Source organism: Saccostrea echinata, unplaced genomic scaffold (assembly GCF_033153115.1).
Source record: "Saccostrea echinata isolate AGI-Se365-2 ecotype Australia unplaced genomic scaffold, CSIRO_AGI_Sech_v1 ptg000016l, whole genome shotgun sequence".
Classification (NCBI taxonomy): domain Eukaryota; kingdom Metazoa; phylum Mollusca; class Bivalvia; order Ostreida; family Ostreidae; genus Saccostrea; species Saccostrea echinata.
In genome coordinates this window covers 29,335,541-29,356,842 of record NW_026889765.1, presented here as the reverse complement: position 1 = coordinate 29,356,842, position 21,302 = coordinate 29,335,541, and the positions used below count along the sequence as shown (strand labels likewise).

General features: G+C 32.6%; 2 protein-coding genes across 2 annotated transcripts; one reads left to right on the top strand and one right to left on the bottom strand.

The window, feature by feature from the left end:
- Window positions 1-6,050: 6,050 nt before the first annotated feature.
- LOC133188304 (uncharacterized) lies at window positions 6,051-10,145 on the bottom strand. The gene is made up of 4 exons (XM_061323674.1): window positions 10,054-10,145; window positions 9,771-9,870; window positions 9,463-9,531; window positions 6,051-7,758 (listed from the first exon to the last, which is right to left on the bottom strand). Exons 1-4 carry the CDS (start codon window positions 10,143-10,145, stop codon window positions 6,223-6,225), a joined length of 1,797 nt encoding a protein of 598 aa, XP_061179658.1. The 3' UTR covers window positions 6,051-6,222.
- Window positions 10,146-18,359: 8,214 nt separating this feature from the next.
- Window positions 18,360-19,260, top strand: LOC133188302 (homeobox protein zampogna-like). The gene is made up of 2 exons (XM_061323672.1): window positions 18,360-18,654; window positions 18,854-19,260. Exons 1-2 carry the CDS (start codon window positions 18,360-18,362, stop codon window positions 19,258-19,260), a joined length of 702 nt encoding a protein of 233 aa, XP_061179656.1.
- The last annotated feature ends 2,042 nt before the right edge of the window (window positions 19,261-21,302 follow it).

Below are 21,302 nucleotides of genomic sequence, written 5' to 3'. Positions count from 1 at the left end.
TTTTCATTATTCTGTGTTTTATAAGAAGTTTCTATTTCCCATGTACTGGGAATTACTTGTTTTGAATTAAAATGGAACAATATTATGAAAAAATTATGTTCATAGTTTTTAATTCATTTACAATGTGAAAGAAAATGCCTCCCATGCAGTTATCAACTAAAATCTCTATATCCTGTAATTGGGAGGCCAGAACTTTATTCCTCTGGTAAGCTGTAAAACCTTTATATTTTTAGACATCAGGGGTCACAAATGAGCTTTTTTAGCCATTAAAAATTCAGAAAAATTTAACGTTTCAATTTTTTCAAAATATAAAGCCAAAATTTAAAATTGTTCTTCAATATTTGGAATGGAGCACAACCTTTGTTCAAAACGTTTATGAACCTATTGAGATTGATAGAACTCTTAGTAATTTCCATTGCAGATATTCAATTTTTTTTTTTGGATCGTGATCTGTGCTCGCATTTCAAACCTTTGTTGAATGTATTCAAACAAAAGTTTTTTTTAAATCAATCAAGAATATTGCAATTTTTTGAAGCTTGTTCTCTATTAAATGGATCTTCAACAGGTGACAAGTTGCTAGGTGACAAGTAAGTAATTGATCCATTTTATGCATAAAGTGAATCTATCTCTTTGTACATCCAGCCAAAACAACAAAGATATAAATACATGTAGCATCGATCTGATGAAGGTGCACATTTGAAAAAAAAAACTGTCTACTAAAGATTTTATTAAGGTTTCTTTAATCAGAAGTTTCTCAATTGGTGTTCACGCGTAAATGTCACATGGAACAGCTAAGATCACGTGATAAGATCAAACCAGTGAGAAACAATACTCATACGTACGAGTACTGTACTGGCTCTGTAAGAATCTTGGAAGATCAAACATATAGTTATTTTTAGTGTAAAAAATTCAACTTTCGATATGCAGAACAAGACCATCGATCTAGAACATTTTTTCTCGTGGATTATGTTACATTGATATATTTGCTTTATTATTAAAACAGATGCACAAATTATTGTCAGCAAACACAAGTAATAAATCTACAAAACGATATACAGGTACTTTTTAGAACTTCATAGTCATAAATTAGGAACAGGTATTATTAATAGAACAGGTATTATTAATAAAACACCAGTATTAGTGTGTCGGCCTGACATAATATAAACTTTTCCATTATCAAATGGTAAAATATACAACAAATTTAATTCCTATTCAATCCTTTTTTGAAAGGGATATCCCCTTGTCATACTCTTACAAAGGTCTTTGAGAGGTCGCAAAGAAAATACATAATATACGTTCATCATAACATGACTGTACTTTTGACGATACAGAAGCATATAAGAAATTATATCACTGTTGAATGACCTGCTAGGAAACCTGTCTGCTTTTTATTAAATAATATTTAATTTGGTTTCTTGTTACCAATAACATCGAATACATGTATTTAAAAATATAAGTACAAGAGGTCATTCTTAGACAAACAAGCTTTGAAATAAAATATCATTCCAAATTAACCTGTTTGTTAGTGCTATCTCGTGAAAAGCTCATTCTCGCGTATATTTGTATTCTTAAAGATTTACATTTCCAATAATTTTCCTTTATAAATTAGAAAACAGTTCATTTTCTCATAAACTACCATTGATAAGAACACGCTTATAGCGAACTGCCAGGTACAGACACTTTTGCTTCTTTATACACTTAAACGCCAAAGCTATAGTGCAAACCGTTTTGTTAAATGGTATAAATAGCAACTCACATAAATGATGTTTATATAAGATATGAATTTAATTTTTGAAAATTCATGAGATACATGAACTACAACGCTTCACGCCTGCATATTTATCGTTTTCAAAGTAATTATAGTCAGATTATATACCTGAAGATCTACCTGCACTTTTCCCGTTTTTACAATAAATGAAAGAAATATTTTACAGAAAGTATGTATTTAGAGAACTGTTGGAAGACAAAATAACTATTTGAGTCTATCAACTCGTTTGTTAAATTGTCTCAACACATTTTAAGACTTTACATCAACTTCCGGTTATGCTTACAGAGTACGATAAGACCAGAGACTTAGAGCATTTCATTCTGAACTTTCTAGTTTTATCCTATACTGTAAGCATAACCAGAAGATGATGTATCCTCTGTAAAGTCTTAAAATGTGTTGAGGTAATATTCGAGGAATAAATGAGTGGTTTACAATAAAGAGGCTCGAAGAAGGACGTCTGGAACATTAGAAAAGAAAAGAAAATCTCAAAGCCTACCATGTCTTGTTAAAGTAGGTTAATGATTGATAGTTAATAAAACACGAGTTTGAAGTTGGGGTGTTTGAAATTGAGTAAAGAAGGGTGACCCCATGTACGAAACAAGTGCCTGTGGATGGTGCCTGAGCAATTTCGTGTAGTGTACTTTATACCTGCCAGCGCGAGAATTCGACCTCACAGGTATTGTGCCATATTGTAATTTTTGTATTTACTCAGCTCTGTTACTCCTCCCGCTTAATTAAAAAATTACAATATGATAACTGCATGTACAAAATACTCGTTTATAATATCTCTTTGGTCATTGCAAATTTCCAAGGAGATATAAAATGAAAATTGACCATGTTATGTAAACATGGCATATTTAGGGAATTGAGAAAAATTGTGTAGTTAAAAGAATCTTTCCCCCCCCCCCCAGTATTTTTATATTTTTCACAAAGACATTCTTAAAAAAGGGAAGGGGTACCCATCTGTCCGCTGTCCGAGTAACCAAACATTGAGCAAGTAAGATCAGTCAGCGTTTGTTTATACTTAAAGAACACTTACTCGCTCCAGGAAACCTGCTGATCGAATACAAACATGGGTTATCGAACATTTAGCTGATTGATGCATACATGTATTTATGTGTTACGAACAAAAGCATAGCTGATATATCATTTAAATGAATATTTATGTGTTACCTCAAGAGAATATACATGACTTTACGTGTGCCTGCATAGACTATCGCTCTACAAACAATGTAACCATTTTGTCACCAATGACAAAAATGCATGTACACTTTCTTGGCACTTATTGCCATTTTAAGATTTGATGGAACATGAACTCAGTAATATGCTGTTGCTCAGCTGTTTCTTGCATCACGTCAAAGAACACACCTCATATATTCAACCCTAGCTACAACAATTTGACTTGCAATTTGAAAAGTCCTATATCATTGAAAGCAAACTCAATTTGGCAACTTATGTTATTTCACTGTCTCGTTTCAAAAACGAAACTGTATTAGGTAATATTTACATTTCCAATGTCTTTGTCCGAGATAAAATTACAAATTGTAAAAATACTTTATTTCTACATAAATCTACTGGTTCATCGATAGGCGCGGTTAAAAAAATCACGTGCGGGGCGGGACAAATAGAGACAGAAGCGGGGCTATTAGCATGGGAATTTGCAGAATCAGGAGCATGTAAATATAAGGAATAACTGTCAGATTTTTTGGATTCATGACGATGATCAATCGATTGGCTTGCGTGATAATTTTATGCATAAACGCCTTCGGCGTTTATGCAAATTATCACGCAAGCCACTCGATTGATCACATCATGAATCCAAAAAATTAGACAGTTATTCCTTAATTAAATATCTGTTTTTGTTGAATTCTTAAATAGTTGTGGTCCGACAAAAAATTAGTGCATTGAAAATTGCTTCAAAAATTTGTTTATTTCGTCACTTTTCAGGTGTCTGTTAAATGCATATAGGCAGTGTCACTTTATGTCATTTTTTTTTAAATTTGTCCAACACTGAAGATTATTGAGTTATTCTTAAAAGTTTTGTGTTATTCTTAGAACAAATGGGGATACCCAAGTCACGAACTATTTCTAAATATTCAAACGCGTCAGGGTATTATATAACAAATTGTGAAAAACAGACTTGAAACGGAAATTCGACACGGAGATCAACATGGTTAAAGACATTTGAAGTGATCACGGAGACGTATAATGGTAATACATATATAAGCAAGATATACCGGTATTAGTAAGTTATGATGTCAGGGTTTTTGCAAAAATATGATAGGCCAAGTCTAAGTCGAGCAGTGAGGGATCTTTTTCGTGCCAACACCTACTGCGACACGGGACCTCGATTATACGGTCTCATCCGAAGGACGGGTCTCCACGTCCCGCAGTGGATTCGAACCCGCGACGTATGGATCATAGGGCTGTCACGAGTACCCGAAATAACCGAGAACCGCGGTCCAAGTTGTTCGGTTCGGTTCCATTTTTCCGGATTTCGGTTCGGGTCTGGTTTATATATAAGAGTCTGTTCAATACAAAAAAATGGCGTCGAAATCGAAGGAATGATGACGATAATGTTCAGTGATAAATAAACATCACAACTGAAATCTACTTCATTCCATGACAAAACACTTGTCACAGAAGTATTAGATAATTATCAAAACGAGCAGGAATTGTCAGGTTGTGGCTAATATTAGGCCAAGTAGTTCTACACACCGATGTCTAGACGTTCGCACGGTTAAGTCTTTTTTTAAATATATTTTAATGTAACAAATAAAGATTTTTCAAGTTAAATTCCTGAAATTAAGGTTTAAAATAGACGTAAATAACCGAACCGAAAAACCCGAAACCGAACCGAAAATTTACAGAACCGACCCGACCCGAAAAATTTTGGAACCGTGACAGCCCTAATGGATCAGCTCCTTACTTTGCGACTCTAGAGCAGACGCTCTAACCACTGCGCCACGCGTGCGACATTGGATAAATGATAATATTTTAAATTTGTTTGAGGAAAATAAAAATTATGAATTATAATTGTTCGTGAGTAAAAAACATTGTAAATGCTGGAATGGATTAAAAAAATAAACCATACAAACACAGCAAGTGAAGAACTTATCAAGTTGATTGACCAGATATGCAATTAAAAAAGTGAGAATTCTGGAATACATGTACATACACTGAACAGGATCACAGAAACGGTAAAGATCGAGGGCAATAATGTTCAAGTGAAGTTGGTCACCATTAAGAATGCAAGAAGTTTCTCTCTAGAGAGATTTGGAATCCAGTACTGTTTCTTTGTTGTTTTTTTCTGTTCAAAGTGCTTGTTACAAGCTTCGTTGAATAAGTGTCTGTCTCCACATTAGCAAAGACAATTGTTGAGGTATTTATAACAAGGAAACAAGATGTGTGCTCGTGATATTTCACTTTAAACAGCTGTTTTGTAAGTTAATTACCTACATTCTCACATATACTCATAAATAAATGATGTTCGAAAGTTACATGTAAGGTAATAATTATCAAAAGAAAACTTTATATTATTATAATATATTTCGGTAAAGAAACGTGCATGGTTTCTTTACCCATGGACTCATATCCTCTTCTAAAAGTATCAAAAAATCATTAAATTGCCATTTTGTGAATCGTTTTCAGGGTTGTATTTTACTCAGATGACCGATAAAAGCCCTTGGGTCTCTTGTCTTAGCTATATTACTTTTTTATGAGAGTGAGTACCATTCACAGTCGCAAAGCGTTTCTATAATTGTTTTTCTTTTCATATCACATACATGTATCCATGATTATTAGCAAAAGCCAATAACGAGATTTATATAGACTGTTACACGTATTACTTGTGGCTGCATGTGTATCATATATATTACCTTTTTGGTAGAGAGCATCTTCTGCTAAATATCTATGAATATATATATACATTCAGGAATGCGCTAAATCAGATCTACCTATGCTAACTTGTATGAAAAATCAATATCTGCAAAATATAGAACACGCTAAATATAATACTTTACATAAATTGTCTCATAAACAAGGAACTGGGCATTAGAATACCTTGGAAAAACTAATTTTTTTCTCTAAACAGATTTATTGTATTTTGTCATCATAAAGATCATACTTTTGACAATCATATAAAGATGACACGAACATCAGATGAGGTTGGAAAGACCGTCAACTCGTATCAGTACTTTGATTATTTAATGTACACTCAAATGGACTGCTCTAGAAACTCTCTCACCAGTGCAATGTTAATTAAAGTATTAACATGAAGAAATTTTCAAAAGTAAAATTGTTTATTTAAACTTCAAGGAAAGGCAACATAAAATTTATTTTGGGAAATCGAGGATATGATTTCATGCATACAAAACATGTTTAATATAATCAATTGCGACGCTTTCGACCATGGCAGAATCGTTTTAAAATTAAAATTGCAAATACCTTATAAACTAACAACGATTTTTATTCTTCTTAATTGAGCATATATTAGGATGCCTAGGAGGTTTGCGACAAGCTGCACAATTTTTAAGTCGCCATGTAGCAAAGTAACTTCCGCACCCAACACATTTTGGTACATTCTTAAATAGATCTAAGTTTGGATCAGTTTGAGAAGGGCTCTCAAATGGTGCACTTAATAGATCTTCAAAATCATCATCTAATGTTGGAAGTCTTCGCCCTTGGTTCAACACATCAGTTTCATCTTCGGATTCATCCGATTCTTCACAACGAACCAAGTATTCATCATCGGGATCGATATCCTCCGTAAAAATTTGCTGTAATGATTCTTTCCTGGTAGAGTCGACACCATTGGAAAAGGAAGATTCTGTGAATTCTAATGCACTCTCAGAGGATGGAATCGATAGTTGTATCTCATCTCCCAGATCAGTATCCATGTTTTCTATCGCAGGTCTTTTGGAGTCAGCAACAACTTCATGAATAATATCTTTACATTCATCCTCATCTTTGTGTGGTGGTGAAGATGACTCTGTGTTACCCTCGACAGCAAGAGAAGAAAGCCATATAGCTTCCACCTCGGCATCTGTTTCACTTCCACTGTCTTCAGATGCATGAGCAATATCATCATCAGAAATATCCGATGTGTATCCAAAATCAGAATCATTTCTCATACTGGGAAAACTTCGAGTTTCGCCTTTGTTCTCCACCAATTGCACATCTAACAACAGGTTGTTCTCTGTAGGATTTTGGCAAGACACATTGACACTTGTTTCCTCTAATCTTCGCAATGTCCCAATGTTCTCGGGCTGCATGGTTCCCTTCTCAACGCTCTCAATCAAGGTTTCCCTGCCTTCTTTGACAGATCTGACATCCAAACAATGCAATTCAGGTTGACTCCATTCTGATTTACCTTTTTCATTAGGACTACCCTCATCTGCACTAGTCTTTGTTGGAATCCATAAGACCTCCTCGTCGGATTCTGTGGATCCTTCGGCAAAATCTGAAGCATACTCCACATTATCATCACTATCCTCGGAATTTTCTTCTATGTATTGACTCCAGACAGTTGGATTTTGCTGTAATGCACCAGAGGAATCGAATACTTTATCTTCCATTTCTTCCACAACATCTTTTGTGATTGAAGCCTGAATTGATTCAGTAAGAATGTCTTTCTCTTGGATAGAGTCTGAATCTTTCTCTGATGTTTCAAATGTACCATTCTCAATGACGATATTGCTGACAGATACATTTGAAGTTTCTCTCGCCGATTCTATCCACGAAGATTCAACTTCCAAAACAGTTTCAGTGTTGCGGTCATCTGATGCATATCCTGCAGTATGAGATGAAGAGGACAGATCGATCACATTATTTTTCACACAGACAATGTCTACAGATTCATTTTCATAAATCTCTCCTTCTGAAACACAGGTTCTAACTTTTTCAGAGGCACCATTTGCATCAAAGGGCGAAACAACAGTTACACTACTTGTATTTGACTTGGAATGTTGTAAATTCCGAACCACTGTGTCCTGAAATCAATAAATAAACAAATACATAAATAACATAAATCAACCTTTAAATTTCTTCAAGAGCGATGAGGTAATACTTTAGCAATCAAGTTATTTTTTTTAAACAAGTGTAAAAAACATGGGTAATTTTAAGGGTGCATGCTATTTTTTATTTAATCGCTCACAAACTCGGTAAAATTTTTAGTTAAAAACAGAACTGGGCTCCACCATGTCCCTTCTCCTTGTGGTTCTAAAACCCAGATCATGCAACTAAGTTTTATGTTATACACTGCTGCCTAACATTTTTTATCAGAATATTAAAGTACGAGGGGCATTTGAAAAGTTCTGAGAACTGCTTGCTAAAATATTAACCATTTCACGGAAGTTTATAAGTTTGATACCATTGAAAAGAGCTGGAAAATTTGCACTTATATTGACGTCACTTTCTTATATTTATGACGTAATAACTCCAAAAATGACGTCAGAATCTCGAATGTTTAGCATACTGAAAAGTCGCGTTTTTTGTCCATATGAGAACATCGAAAAAGTGCTGTCAAAGGCTTCTTTGAAAGGATATTTCAAAGAAAATTTGCATGGATGTAGAGAAAGACTGTAACGATGGTACGGTAAATCAGCAATTCCATATCTCATTTTTTGCTTGGTTAATAAGCACGGTAATTTTATCTATGGCGTTCATAAAAGATTTTTATTTATATGATATAGATGGATTTTCGATCTATTTAATATATAGTTCTCCCCTATATTAAATAAAAGATATTCTATATAAAACTGAAGTGTAACAATGCAGTTTTCCACAAATGTATCTTGAGTATCAGGACTCTTACCGTTTACGAATAGGACGTACAAAAGTCTTCCCCTGGACTTGTTTCTGTGCATATTTTTTTCACAGTATTTCAACTTCGGCGATCCAAAACTCACAATTGCTTTTGACTTTCGACTCAAAAAAATAAAAAATAAAAAATAATTCTGAGTTTCATTGCCATGTACAATCTTATTTATTTTCCATGATTTAAAATTTTCGAACATATCGAGTTACGGTGAGGTCAGAACTACACCGGCGCCATTTTGATTTTTACGAGAAAATATAGGACACCCTTCGCTTAACCTCTCTTGAGCTTTAATCGTTCCCGCAAAATTGGTCAAAACACCTGACGAATTAATGCCAGCAAACTCTGTAACACCGTCCACTATTCTCCTGTTATTGTCAACTTTGTGATTTTCTCACTTTAGCGTTTTTTTTACCCAATGTTTTGCGCGCGATTCGATAATAACATGCTATGTTTGACACACTCTTAAACCATCTCAGAACTATAGGAGCCCCTGAATATAACTTCATATGATAGACATTTTTCCAACTGGCAGTTGTATCTGTTAGCTTGCATCCGAGTAATGAACAAAAGTTGACTTTAGAATTTTACTTCACTGAAATTGCGTATCTTGTTACGTCATTTTTATGGTAAGTATGCTAGACATTAGAGATTCTGACGTCATTTTCGGAGTTATTACGTAATAAAAATTACAAAGTAACGTCACAATATGTGTATATTTTTGTTTTCTGTCCAATAATAGCATATTCAGTAATTTCCATTAAAAGGTTAATATTTTATCAAACTGTTCTCAGAACTTTTCAAATGCCCCTCGTACTACACTTAAGCTACAGAATTAAAATATTCATGAGTAAAATCCTATACGTAGAATACTTACGCTCAGCACGCTGTTCTTTCTGTAGAAAATTACAACAATTATCTGTAGTACAATCCATCCGAAAACAATCTAAAATAAAACCTCCAATAAGAATATTTCTATAAAATAGCACTGCAAAACCACTGCAGAAATGTGTAAAAATTGATGATATTTTGCAGTTTTTCCCTAAAATTTATTTTCTTTCATTGTATTCTCGAAAAAAGTATGAGGAAGAAAAGTAACATATTATTTGAAATCCAGATTCTGATGACATTTGTAACTAATTGTCCTAAACTTGAATTAAGTGAATGAAATGCCGAACACTATACCAGAATGACTCCACAAGACGTGGGGCACACAGATTCAGGAACTCTTCGCAGGCCAAGAGTTTGAAGAATTGTCTCCAGGAATGACTGATCGGGTTCCCGACTGCAAATAAAAATGAGAAAATCAGCTGTTAATTATTTTCTTTAACTAAGTTCTAAGATACTAAACAAAAAAAAGTTTTGAAATAAATATCTATCACTCTTTTCAATTTTGTTTCAGGATTGTTTGTTTTCTTGGAATTAACTCCATTTCATTCTTAAAATACTAGTACATGTATATATTTACCAGTAAATGTAATCCACAAGCTTGTGAGTGGTGACACCAGTCAAAAGAGCATCTGCGCCACCAAAATAAAAAATCTTCCTTTTGTTTGACATTTTCCCTGCTTTGTTAACCAAGGCTGGAATCTTTTACCCGAAATTCGCAGTTTAACCTTTGTGACGTCAAATAATTGTTCATGACGTTGGATTCTTAAAGCTTGTCTTTAAGATCCATTATGACGTCGTAATTGATTTAAACTTGCTTTTCCCCGCACTTTATGGCTAATTGAATTAGACTGTTTGACGATAAGACTTACGTAAAAAATGAAGCATTTTCATGGAATGCAATTTAAAATCATGTGAAAAGTAATCTCATACCAAAATTTAATTTAGTTATTATTACAAGTAATAAAACTAAAATTTGGAGGAGGACGTATAAATGAATTATACAGATACATGTACTTGTAATATCAATTTCAAAGTGTACCGAAAACAATGATACATATATTAAGGATAAATAAGTTTTTATTTCATAAATCAGCAATATTTCTCATAAAGTTATATTCAAATAGGTAACCTGAATAATGTTTACCAGGTAAAGTGAAAGAATGTAGGATTTTGTTGCAATGATAAAAAAATTGTGCCAAATTTTTATAGAATTACATAGAAAACGACAATTTGTCGATTTAATTTAATTTTTGTCATTTACATGTAGGGAGAGGGCTTAATAAGTTTTTAGAACTTGTGCCCAATCCCTTTGTAATTAAAAACTACAATAAAATATGTTCAAACCAGAAAACGACACAAAATGGTCTAAGTACCAAAGAAAACTTACGATTTCTTTATATTTTAAGGATTTGTTATTAATGTCATTTCTATTCAAAATCAGTCAAAAAATATATACCAAGAATGCATCAAATTTTTGTTTGTGTAATGTATCCTTAGTTAAGTTTTAATAGAGTATTATTTTTTCCATTAATCGTGGCGACTTTTGAGGATTTGCAAAAAGCAGGGATATTGGAAAGAAAAAAAAACGATAAATGAATTACGAGGGTTGTTCGAAAAGTTCGTGGACGATGTCAATCTTTGTTATACTACTTCCAAGAAATTTAAAATAAGCAAAATATGATGTGTAAAAATATTTGTTTTGTTGATCTGCGAAATTTCATTCCATTCGATTTAATAGAAATTAATTTACTTCATTTTAAAATCAACATGTTTTGTAACCACGGCGCACACTTACATGTGAAAAATAAAAAAATAAAAAAAAAATGTTTTTTTTAATAATATGTACGTATAAACATTATTAAATAGTTTTATGAATAATTCTCACAAAATGCTTGTTCTTTCTTAGAAGCACGGAACATCGGTAGCAAAGGGATTTTAATCCACCCCTCATCCCGCTATGGGTCAGGGTTAAACCTTGAATATTACATTGAATAATGTTTGCTATATATACATATTGATAGAAAGTGCCGATTTAAGTTTTAGCAAATATCTACATGTAAGATGAATTTTTTTCTTCGATTAACTGTTTTTCTGTTGTTGTTTTTTTTTTTAATTTTATTTACTGAACTTATTTTAAAAAAATTCGATCCTCTCCCTGGTACATGTAACAACATAATGCGCAAGCGCCTGAAGATTACATAATTAAAGGGTAAATTCAGGATTTTAAAGAGTCATTGTCGTCGATAATTGAATAAGTGAAAAAAAAAGGTTCAGAGTAGAAATTTTTTCTACCATATAATGTTTAAAGTATTCAAAGCCAAGCTCTCTACCGATTCGCGGATAATCAGTGAAAATTGATTCCATACTTCTAATTGTTATTTTAAAAAGTAGTAGTAGTATATATATATATATATATATATATATATATATATATATATATATATATATATATATATATATATCTATCTAATCTATCTATCTATCTATCTATATCTATCTATCTATATATATATATATATATATATATATATATATATATATATATATATATATATATATATATATATATATATATATATATATATATATATATATATATATAATTTTTTTATTATTTTTTTTGGTGCAATTCATCAACATAATTAATATCTTTCAAGGGATAAAATTGGTCTTACAAAATTAAAAGTTGCATATTTTGTTCATATTTTGGTTTTAAGTTGATTTAAAAAACATACTGAGTATGTGCTTTTCAATAATATTTTGGGTTGAAAATAGCTTCAAATTGAAACTACATATATCTATCTTTGCAATTTAACACATCTCACAAGATATATGTTCGATGCAAACATTGAATGGTATGGAAGGAAGCTTTTAGGGAAATTTACAAGGTTTCTTTCAAAATGCCTTGTGTTCCTCGTATAATTTTGAATTTTTCCTGCATAGAAATAGCTTTAAGAGATTAAAAAATAAAATAAATATATTTAGAAGCATAAAATAAAATTTGTTGCACAAAACGATTTAATTTCAAGTTACCTTTTAAGTATAATGATACATCAAAATTTAAGTTATCGTTCCATAATTTTCTTATTCTTATTTTTTTTTTAAATCTGTTCCGTCACAAAAAAGCAATATTATAACATTTTAAACTACATGCTTCAAACCCCAATATTTAGTGAATCCTGTTGAGAGAACTTGCATTGGGTGACACAAAGTCATGTAAAACAAGGCACCACTTGTGCTGTTTTTGAATCAGAGGGAAAAATCGCACGGAGATAACATGTCAATGGATATTTTCCTAATCTTCATTCCTTGAGATTTTTATGATAAATTTCTTGACTACAGGATAAAAAATAAGAATGGAGTTTATATATTTTTAACCTTAATATATTCCATTAAAAAATCAATGACTATACAAAAAAATAAATAAATGTGAACGTACTATATTTAAGAAGATGAAATATATGGTAAAAATACCTGTGGTTTGAACATATTTTATTGTATAAATGATATACAAATGGTTTGAACACAAGTTCTAACAACTTACGAGGTTCTCACCATAAATGGCTACAACTGTCAAGGTCTATATATAGAAAAAAAAATATTGATATACAAACATGTTTGTTTTAAACATACATTAATTACATGATAAATATATAACTAACTAGAGTTTTAGAAATACCTGTCAGGTTCTACAAAATGAAAACTATAGACAGTACCTCGTAATAATTCGTATCTTTATACAATCACCAATGACTTGTTTGTAGACATATTAACGATTTAGAGCTTCTCCTTCTACATAATCCACGATTCTTTATTTTACAAACACATTCTTTGAGAGTAAATGACAAATGACGTCTGTTGACCTGGTGTATGACCTTGACGCTTATAATGATCCGCCACCTAGGGTAGGCGCTCGTGGGATAGCTTTGAGTTGATAGCCCCCACAGTAATACCCCAAGTAGTCTGTTGAAGTTTCATACATGAATCATCGGATGGGTACGTATATCCTTGTTCCTTTAATCTCAAAGTAAACTTCGAATAGTTTTACTAAGACACACGTTTAAACAAAAGGGTTAACAGCTATTTTAGCTAGACTTGCTCTTGCAGATAATTAAATATCTCGGAAGATGTTTTATTTGTAAGAGAATATGAGCTTAAAAAAATCGCGTATATAATTTTCTGCACAGAGTTCATTTCTGTGAAAAAAGAAATAGAAGTAATGGACAGTATTTTTATGACCCCGTAATCGAAGATTCGGGGGCATATAGTTTTTGCCCTTTCCGTCCGTCTGTCTGTCTGTTTGTCCGCAGAGGATCTTGCTCATAACTTTCGATTGGTTGGAGCTATGGCTTTCATATTTCACACATGCATTCCTTGTGACAAGGCATTTCTTTGGGTACCGATATATTTGACCTTTTGACCTTGGAGTTTGACCCACTTTTGCAAAATTTTACCAAACTTTAACCTTGGCCGTAACTTTTGAACAATTTGTGCAAGTTATATTTCACATTTATATTCCTTGTGGCAATACCTTCCTTTGTATACCAACAATTTTGTCCTTTTGACCTTGACTTTGTAGTTTGACCTACTTTTGGAAAACTTTAACCTTGGCCGTTACTTTTGAACAGTTGGTGCTAGAGCGTCTGCTCTAGAGTCGCGGTGTAAGGAGTTGATCCTTACGTCGCGGGTTCGAATCCCACTGTGGGACGTGGAGACCGGTCCTCGGATGAGACCGTATAAACCGAGGTCCCGTGTCGCAGTAGGTGCTGGCACGATAAAAATCCCTCACTGATCAATGGCCGTAAGTGCCGAGTATTGGACAAAATTTGCAGCTCTCCGCCGGCAAGTGGTGGCGTCTCCATATGAGTGAAAATTCTCGAGAGGGACGTTAAACAACATACAAACAAACAAACATATTTCACATGTGTATTTCTTGTGACAAGATTTCCCTTTGGGTACCAACAATTTTTGACCCTCGAGTTTGACCTACTTTTGAAAAACGTTAACCTTGGCCATAACTTTTTGAACAATTGGTTCAAGAGCTTTTATATTTCATATGTATATTCCTTGTAGCAAGACCTTCCTTTGGGTACCAACAATTTTGATTAATTTTGACCTTGACCTTGGAGTTTGACCAACTTTATGAAAACTTAAACCTTGATCATAATTTTTGAACAGTTGCCGCCAAGGCTTTCATATTTCACGTTTATTTCTTGTAGTAAGTCCTTCCCTAAGGTACCAATAGTTTTGATTTTGATTTTTTTTTGTCCTTGACTTTGGAGTTTGACATACTTTTGAATGATTGACGCTAGGGCTTTCATATTTCACATGTATATTCCTTGCGACAAGATCTTTCTGTGTGCACCATTAATTTTGATCTTTGACCTTGGAGTTTGACCTATTTTGAAAAACTTTAACCTTGGCCATAACTTATTAATGGATGGTGCTAGGGCTTTCATCTTTCACAGGTGTATTCCTTGTGACAAGACCTTTAAATTTCTTTGGGTTCCAACATTTTTGATCTGTTGACCTTGGAGTTTGATTTGCATTTGAGAAACTAACCCTCGCCATGGAATGCTGTATGGTGGCATCAGTGTTTCACAATCTTCTTTTTTTTTCATTGATCAAATCTATTGTACAATCATGATAATGTTGTGCTGAAAAAAAATCTTGCAGGTCATATATCCATTTAAAATTTGTTTATGATACTAAAACAAAGCAATATTCTACAGTCTTGGAGTTCTTTTAAATGATTATCAGAACAACAGAGTAATTCTTAATACACGAGTAGAATAAAACAAGAGAGGGTGATTTACAAGTAGTGATAGAGGTATGTTCCCAAATTAACAGAACATCTGCTTAATGCAAAAGTGAAAACAGATTGATTTTACTAACCCTTAATATGACAAAGCCTTAAATAGAAAGCAGAATATATTTTAATTGATACCTTTTCGAAATTTTTAATCTAAGAGTAACAAAGAAGTGTTGACACTGAGATTAATCTAAATATTTACAGGTGCTTTTAAGCAATTCAGTCCTCATAGCAATCCCATTTGATCCAAATGATGACAAAATATTGGAAATTTTAATTCCGCCAATATTGAAACTACACCAGCTAGGTTTTTCTGATAGACCTCCAAGACGTTTGTCTTCCAGGGCGAATTTAAGTGGGGATCAAGTTAACTAAGCATAGAGGATATATATGTTTTAGACTTGTTTTTGAATATTTTTGTCTTTGTTCTCCTATGGTTTTACTGAAAATCAAATTTAAGTTACATAATAAAATAACTGTATTTGTCTCTTGTGTTGTTTTATAAATTCTTAGCAGTCTCTAGTGCTCGCATTATGAACATATATATACATGTAAGTGTACATAACGAAACAGAAATGTAAAAGAAATACGTGTTTTTTTTCGCTTTTGTACATTTTGTTTGTAATATACTTTCAATTTAATCCAGAGGCACGTAGTATCAAGGGTGATTAAAAAAAATTCTGTCGAAAAAGTGTGAGGTTTTTTCTTACGAAAAAAATCTGCAACGCCAATCCCATTTATTCTTTATATAAGGCCAAACAAAAAAAATATGTGTGGTTCCGGTTACACTTCCAAAAAAATTTGGGTAGGTAGGTAGGGAATTTTTTTTTTTTTTTTTTTTTTAACAAAATGATTTTCTTAATTTTTTTTAAATAATAGCCTACCTAACACTGCTTTGCAAGTGGCATTTAGATGTGATGTGATAATATACTAGTCAATATTGGTAGGGGACACCTACATGCTAGCTCGCTTTGGACTTAATACTATTAAACACTTGCACTATGTTTTGCAAGGAGGCCGTCATTGCTGAAACTAAAACTTAAACCGGAGCCATTGATGGAAATCGGGGAAAATTCCAGAAAAAATATGAAAATTGCCCAAAAAAAGTTTAGGGTCGGGAGGTATAAAATAGGGAAGGTCGGGTAACCGGAACCACACATATTTTTTTATTTGGCCTAAGTATGAATTGAAACATACTATAAAAAAAGCAATGGCTGACGACTAAAGATTTCCAAGTGTTGAGTATATCAAAAGCTACACTATGCCTAAAACATTTTACTTTTATTAATCTGAACTCGCCCTTATCTGGAAATTGTTCAGCTTCCATTAAAGCCGTCACAATTAACAGCTTCACAGGCTTAATTGACGCTTAAGCGATTATTTGCCTACTCAATGTAATTAGAGTTGTTGATTAGCAAAATAAAAATCACCAAAAGGTCCATGTAATCTGCATCTGGTTAAAGTAAGATGAAATCCACTACCTTCCTCGTGTCGTAATCATGTGATAACAAACCCGATGTAAATAAAATTCTGTACTGAATACTCACAAATGGGGGGATCCTTCCCTTCCGCTGATACGAACAAAGGGCATTAGATGTCACCATTAAAACAAATTTATTGGTTTATAAATGATAATCTGCGATCTTGAGTTTAAGCTACTTGATTTGTTCACATTTTGAAAACGGGAAATTTTGAAAATAAAACAATAAACATTTTAATACATAAAGGTTTTTAATCACTTGACTCGATTAAAGAAAATTTTACATAGCATCACATAGATGATTGAATTAGAGTTGAAAATAAAGTTCTGAGGTTTGTATTATCAAATTCAGAAGTACGTCTAAAATTTATAAATTGATTTATTCATTTCATTCAAAGATAATCAACTTCAAAGTAAATCAAAATAATGCCCTATATAGATTAATATGTAGCTATAGGATCATGTTTGACACAAAAAAAATCTAAATATCATGACTGAATTTTCATGACTTCTGCAATTTATTAATTTATAAGATATGAAAATAATAGGACTTTGGCACATTAAGTTCGGTCCGTATTACATAATACCTTGGCTCTAATGTGTGCTCTTACAGATAAATACTTAAAATAAAAGCGACAAGTGCCTGTTATAGAATCACTACAGTTCTTATCTGATTCCACGGACCTCTCTCTGATCCTGCATGTCTGAGAGTTCGGAATTCGTCGGGAAAGGTTCGGGACCCCGAGCTGACCTCCCACTTATTTGATGATAATCTTTTGACATTGAAACACGGCACTCGCCATTTGGAATTGACTCGTTTATACGTCTATCAAAGTGACATGTGTACTGACAACCCCTTATAGTATCTTCACCCAAAGAGAAAACCTGATAACCATCATAGTTTTATTTTTCGAAGAAGTTTTTAAAACAGGAAAAGCGACGGCCGCTAATTTGTCCAAACAACACTTAGAGAAATGGGATTGAAAGTTTGTCGAGATATCTTCATTATTGCAAGTTAGAAATATACACACAGAAATTCTGTAAATTGTTTCCAAGATAAATTGTTTATATCACATGCTGCGCCTGTTGTCGAACAATCTCTACAAATTGTAAACAAATTAACCCTGAAGGATTAGGACTTTAATCAACACTTATTAATCCATTACAAATTGTTCTTGTAAATTATACCCTCACTTTATTAAAAACCTGCTTGTCTGTTTTCCGACTTTCATCCCACGATCATCAAATGATTTATATTTATTTTAGTTTTCCACCAGAAGGGAAATGTTGAACATTTGTGATCCCTAACCGTCTGCGAAGGAGAAAAGGCATATAATCTTGACGTTTTGAAACTTTTTCACCCTTCTGGATTTCGATTACATTCCATCTTATCTCTAACGTTATATAAATCCCTTTTAGTGGATCGTGGAGCCAATCAGAAAACAGATAAAGCGAGGGGGCGCGGTCATGGCTATTTCTGAAAATAAATATGCAATACACAATTTACTTCTAAAGTACCTTGGAACAATATTAGAAAATTAACAGACTTAGTGTAAATTTTTGCTGTGGTTCAAATTCATTCTTCTGAAAAATGCAAGGACTTCAAAATACGCCTTTTACGATTGAAAATATTCTAAGTGGAAGTGTATTTTCTAAGCCTAAAAAGAAGGAAGAGAAAAGTGATGAAATGTCCTTCAGCGAAATTTCGGATCTACGCCTGAGTTCTGCGAGTCCTGAGCCTGCAGACTGTGTAGATGTGGAGGGTACGGATTCGGATTCAGAAGTGTCCACAATGTCACACGTTACTTCTGTTTGGACATCAGATGTTGAACTCCCCAGGAAAGTATCTCAAGAGACAGAATCTAACCAAGATGCTTTACAAAACCGTAAGTTACATATCTTACATTCTTAAAAGTAGCTTATTTTCTTCTTTTTCTGTTTTCTTCCTCATAGAATGAACTAGATAATTAGGATTTTTCTTTTCCTTTTTTAGTAAGAAAAATACAAAATGTGAAGATACTTATAATTAAGTTACTGGCAATAACAATTACCACAATCAGAAAACCAATATGTTTATAATTTTAGAAGAGAGTGACAGACTGGACGAAGTACAAATAAAACAGATCCTACCATGTAAACCAAGAAAGAAAAGATCAAGAGCAGCGTTTTCGCATGCGCAAGTTTTCGAGTTGGAGCGGCGTTTTCGGCACCAGCGCTACTTGTCCGGCCCTGAAAGGACCGATTTAGCCAATACCTTGAAACTGACAGAGACACAGATAAAAATATGGTTTCAAAACAGACGTTACAAGACAAAACGGCGACAAATTCAGGAACAAACGTGTATAAACACTGCCAAAAAAGCAGACGTGACATTGCTAATAAAAGACGGGAAGCGGATTTATTCTAACGGAGAAGGTCAAAGGTCAATGATATACCCATCAGTACCAATACCGAGTCATCTAGACTATCGTTATTTTTACTTTGTGCAATGATTATAGTTTTCATTCAGTTACGTATAATTTGTTATATAATTCACGCTTAGTTCCACGTGCTACAGACAGTTGCATTCTTTGCAATTTGTGAAGGGAAACATTAAATTTGTACTAGGATGTTTTGCCCACAAAGTTCGATCGTTAAAGTTCTTCACAATGGAGTACCGACTGGCTCTTTCAATGCAGTTCCGGAAATGAAACACTTACTTTATGGGATAACAGAATAGCCTTCTTAATTCCTTAATAAGTTAAGTGAAATCTCGGAAATTAAGTTAGTACCACACGAAACGACAAAGACTTTTTACACTTTGTCACCTTCATAGTTCTCGATGAAAATGAATTCCTCCTGCTAATTAATAAGAAAATTTTAAAAACATACTCTAGGATTTGCACGCATATCTGAAAGAGAAAAAAATGAGAAGGAGATTATACACCGTAACAGAATATTTCATTGTATTTGAATCATGTGTATCGAACGTGACATTTGTTGTTTGTTTGTTCGTTTGTCTATATTCATTCATTTTGCGAAGTAAGAAACACTAAATAACATTTGATTTGGGCATCTTTATCTGTTCAATGTAAGATTATAATAAATAATTTGTGATGCTATTTTTGACACAAGAAATAACCGAATCTCTCTTCAAAAAGGTGATTTCCCTTTCTTTTGGTAAATTGACTCAAAGAAAATTTACATATGTTAAATCATAAAAGTGAATGAAAGATTTATGCTATAACTTGAAATGAGGAAACTTGAAAATATGCGGAAAACACATTGATGCTTTTCTCACCCCACCATTTACAGACACATTTAGCTATATTTCATTGCCACGCCATGTGGTTTCCTATTTATCGTTCCTTAAGAGACTTAGAACGTGTTTGTTTAGCATAATTGAGAATTTTTGCAATAAAAATTTGATTATCTAGTTAAAATTTTCTCATGTAGTATAGTTATAAAGACATGATTGCAATAAATTACAATATTACCGTAAAATGACTTACATGATATATATTTAAACATTAAATATTAAATATATTCTATACAAGAGACATACTTCCGGTAATTTTCTTTTTGGTATCTGCATTTTTTGGTGTTACTGATTAGAAATTATTTTTTTATAGCTTTGTTTGAAAGATGAAAAAAAATTATATACATGTATACCTGAAAAAGAAAGAAAAAAAGTTGGGAAAACTTCTACAAATCTTCAATTTTTACTGTCCTAAATGTTTTGATTATCATCTTAACTGTATCGATTATCGTCCTCATTTTTTTACTTCTATTTTTTGTTGAAAATTAAGCGAAATTCAATGGATGTCAAAACTACAGAGATATTTTACGTTCTTAAATTTTAAAACCATTGCTTTCATTTTCATATTTGCACTCATTAATGAAAAATTTATATTCATTTTTGAAGAGAAACATTAAGAAAAGAAAATAATGACAACAGCAGTAATAATAAAAAAAAAATTCTTCATTCTACATTGAAAATGTTACAATATTTGTTACATTTTGAATGTTACAAATTTATACGCTTATTTCAGCATAGGAAAACTTGTATTTGTAAATATACAATTCAAGATTGTCTGTTATCGGATACACAATTTACGATAATTTTCCTCCAAAAGATATAATACATGTACTATATAAACTTAACTACCCAAAACTTTGTTCGAGGGGCATTTCAGAAAAGCATGTTCTTAATTAGTGTTCCTAGTGCTAAACAAAAGTGAAAGCTACTGATCTTTTAATTTGTATGGGCATATCAGAACTCCGTCATATCTTTTTAACTAACAAAATTTCCCAGGCTTTGTCGTTATGACAATCTTTCTGTGTCATTATAACTTGGGGGAAAATATTGGTAAAGCACTCTATTAGAAACGTTATGAACTATAGTTTATCCTTTATTATGTGGACATGCAATCCGCGATTGGATTTTTAGGATGCTGATAATTTTGTCATTTACAAGGGATTTCAATAATTTCATACTCATAGGCAAGGATTATCCACATTAAGTATAAAAATATATATATAATTATAAGTACTT

What these genes read in the sequence shown, in the direction of transcription:
- LOC133188304 (XM_061323674.1), bottom strand. Translation starts at nt 10,145, where the DNA reads ATGTCAAACAAAAGGAAGATTTTTTATTTTGGTGGCGCAGATGCTCTT. An exon ending in CTTGTGGATTACATTTACTG is followed by an intron (nt 9,871 to 10,053) that starts GTAAATATATAC and finishes TTTTATTTGCAG; the next exon opens with TCGGGAACCCGATCAGTCAT. An exon ending in CGTCTTGTGGAGTCATTCTG is followed by an intron (nt 9,532 to 9,770) that starts GTATAGTGTTCG and finishes GTTTTATTTTAG; the next exon opens with ATTGTTTTCGGATGGATTGT.
- LOC133188302 (XM_061323672.1), top strand. Translation starts at nt 18,360, where the DNA reads ATGCAAGGACTTCAAAATACGCCTTTTACGATTGAAAATATTCTAAGT. An exon ending in CCAAGATGCTTTACAAAACC is followed by an intron (nt 18,655 to 18,853) that starts GTAAGTTACATA and finishes TTATAATTTTAG; the next exon opens with AAGAGAGTGACAGACTGGAC.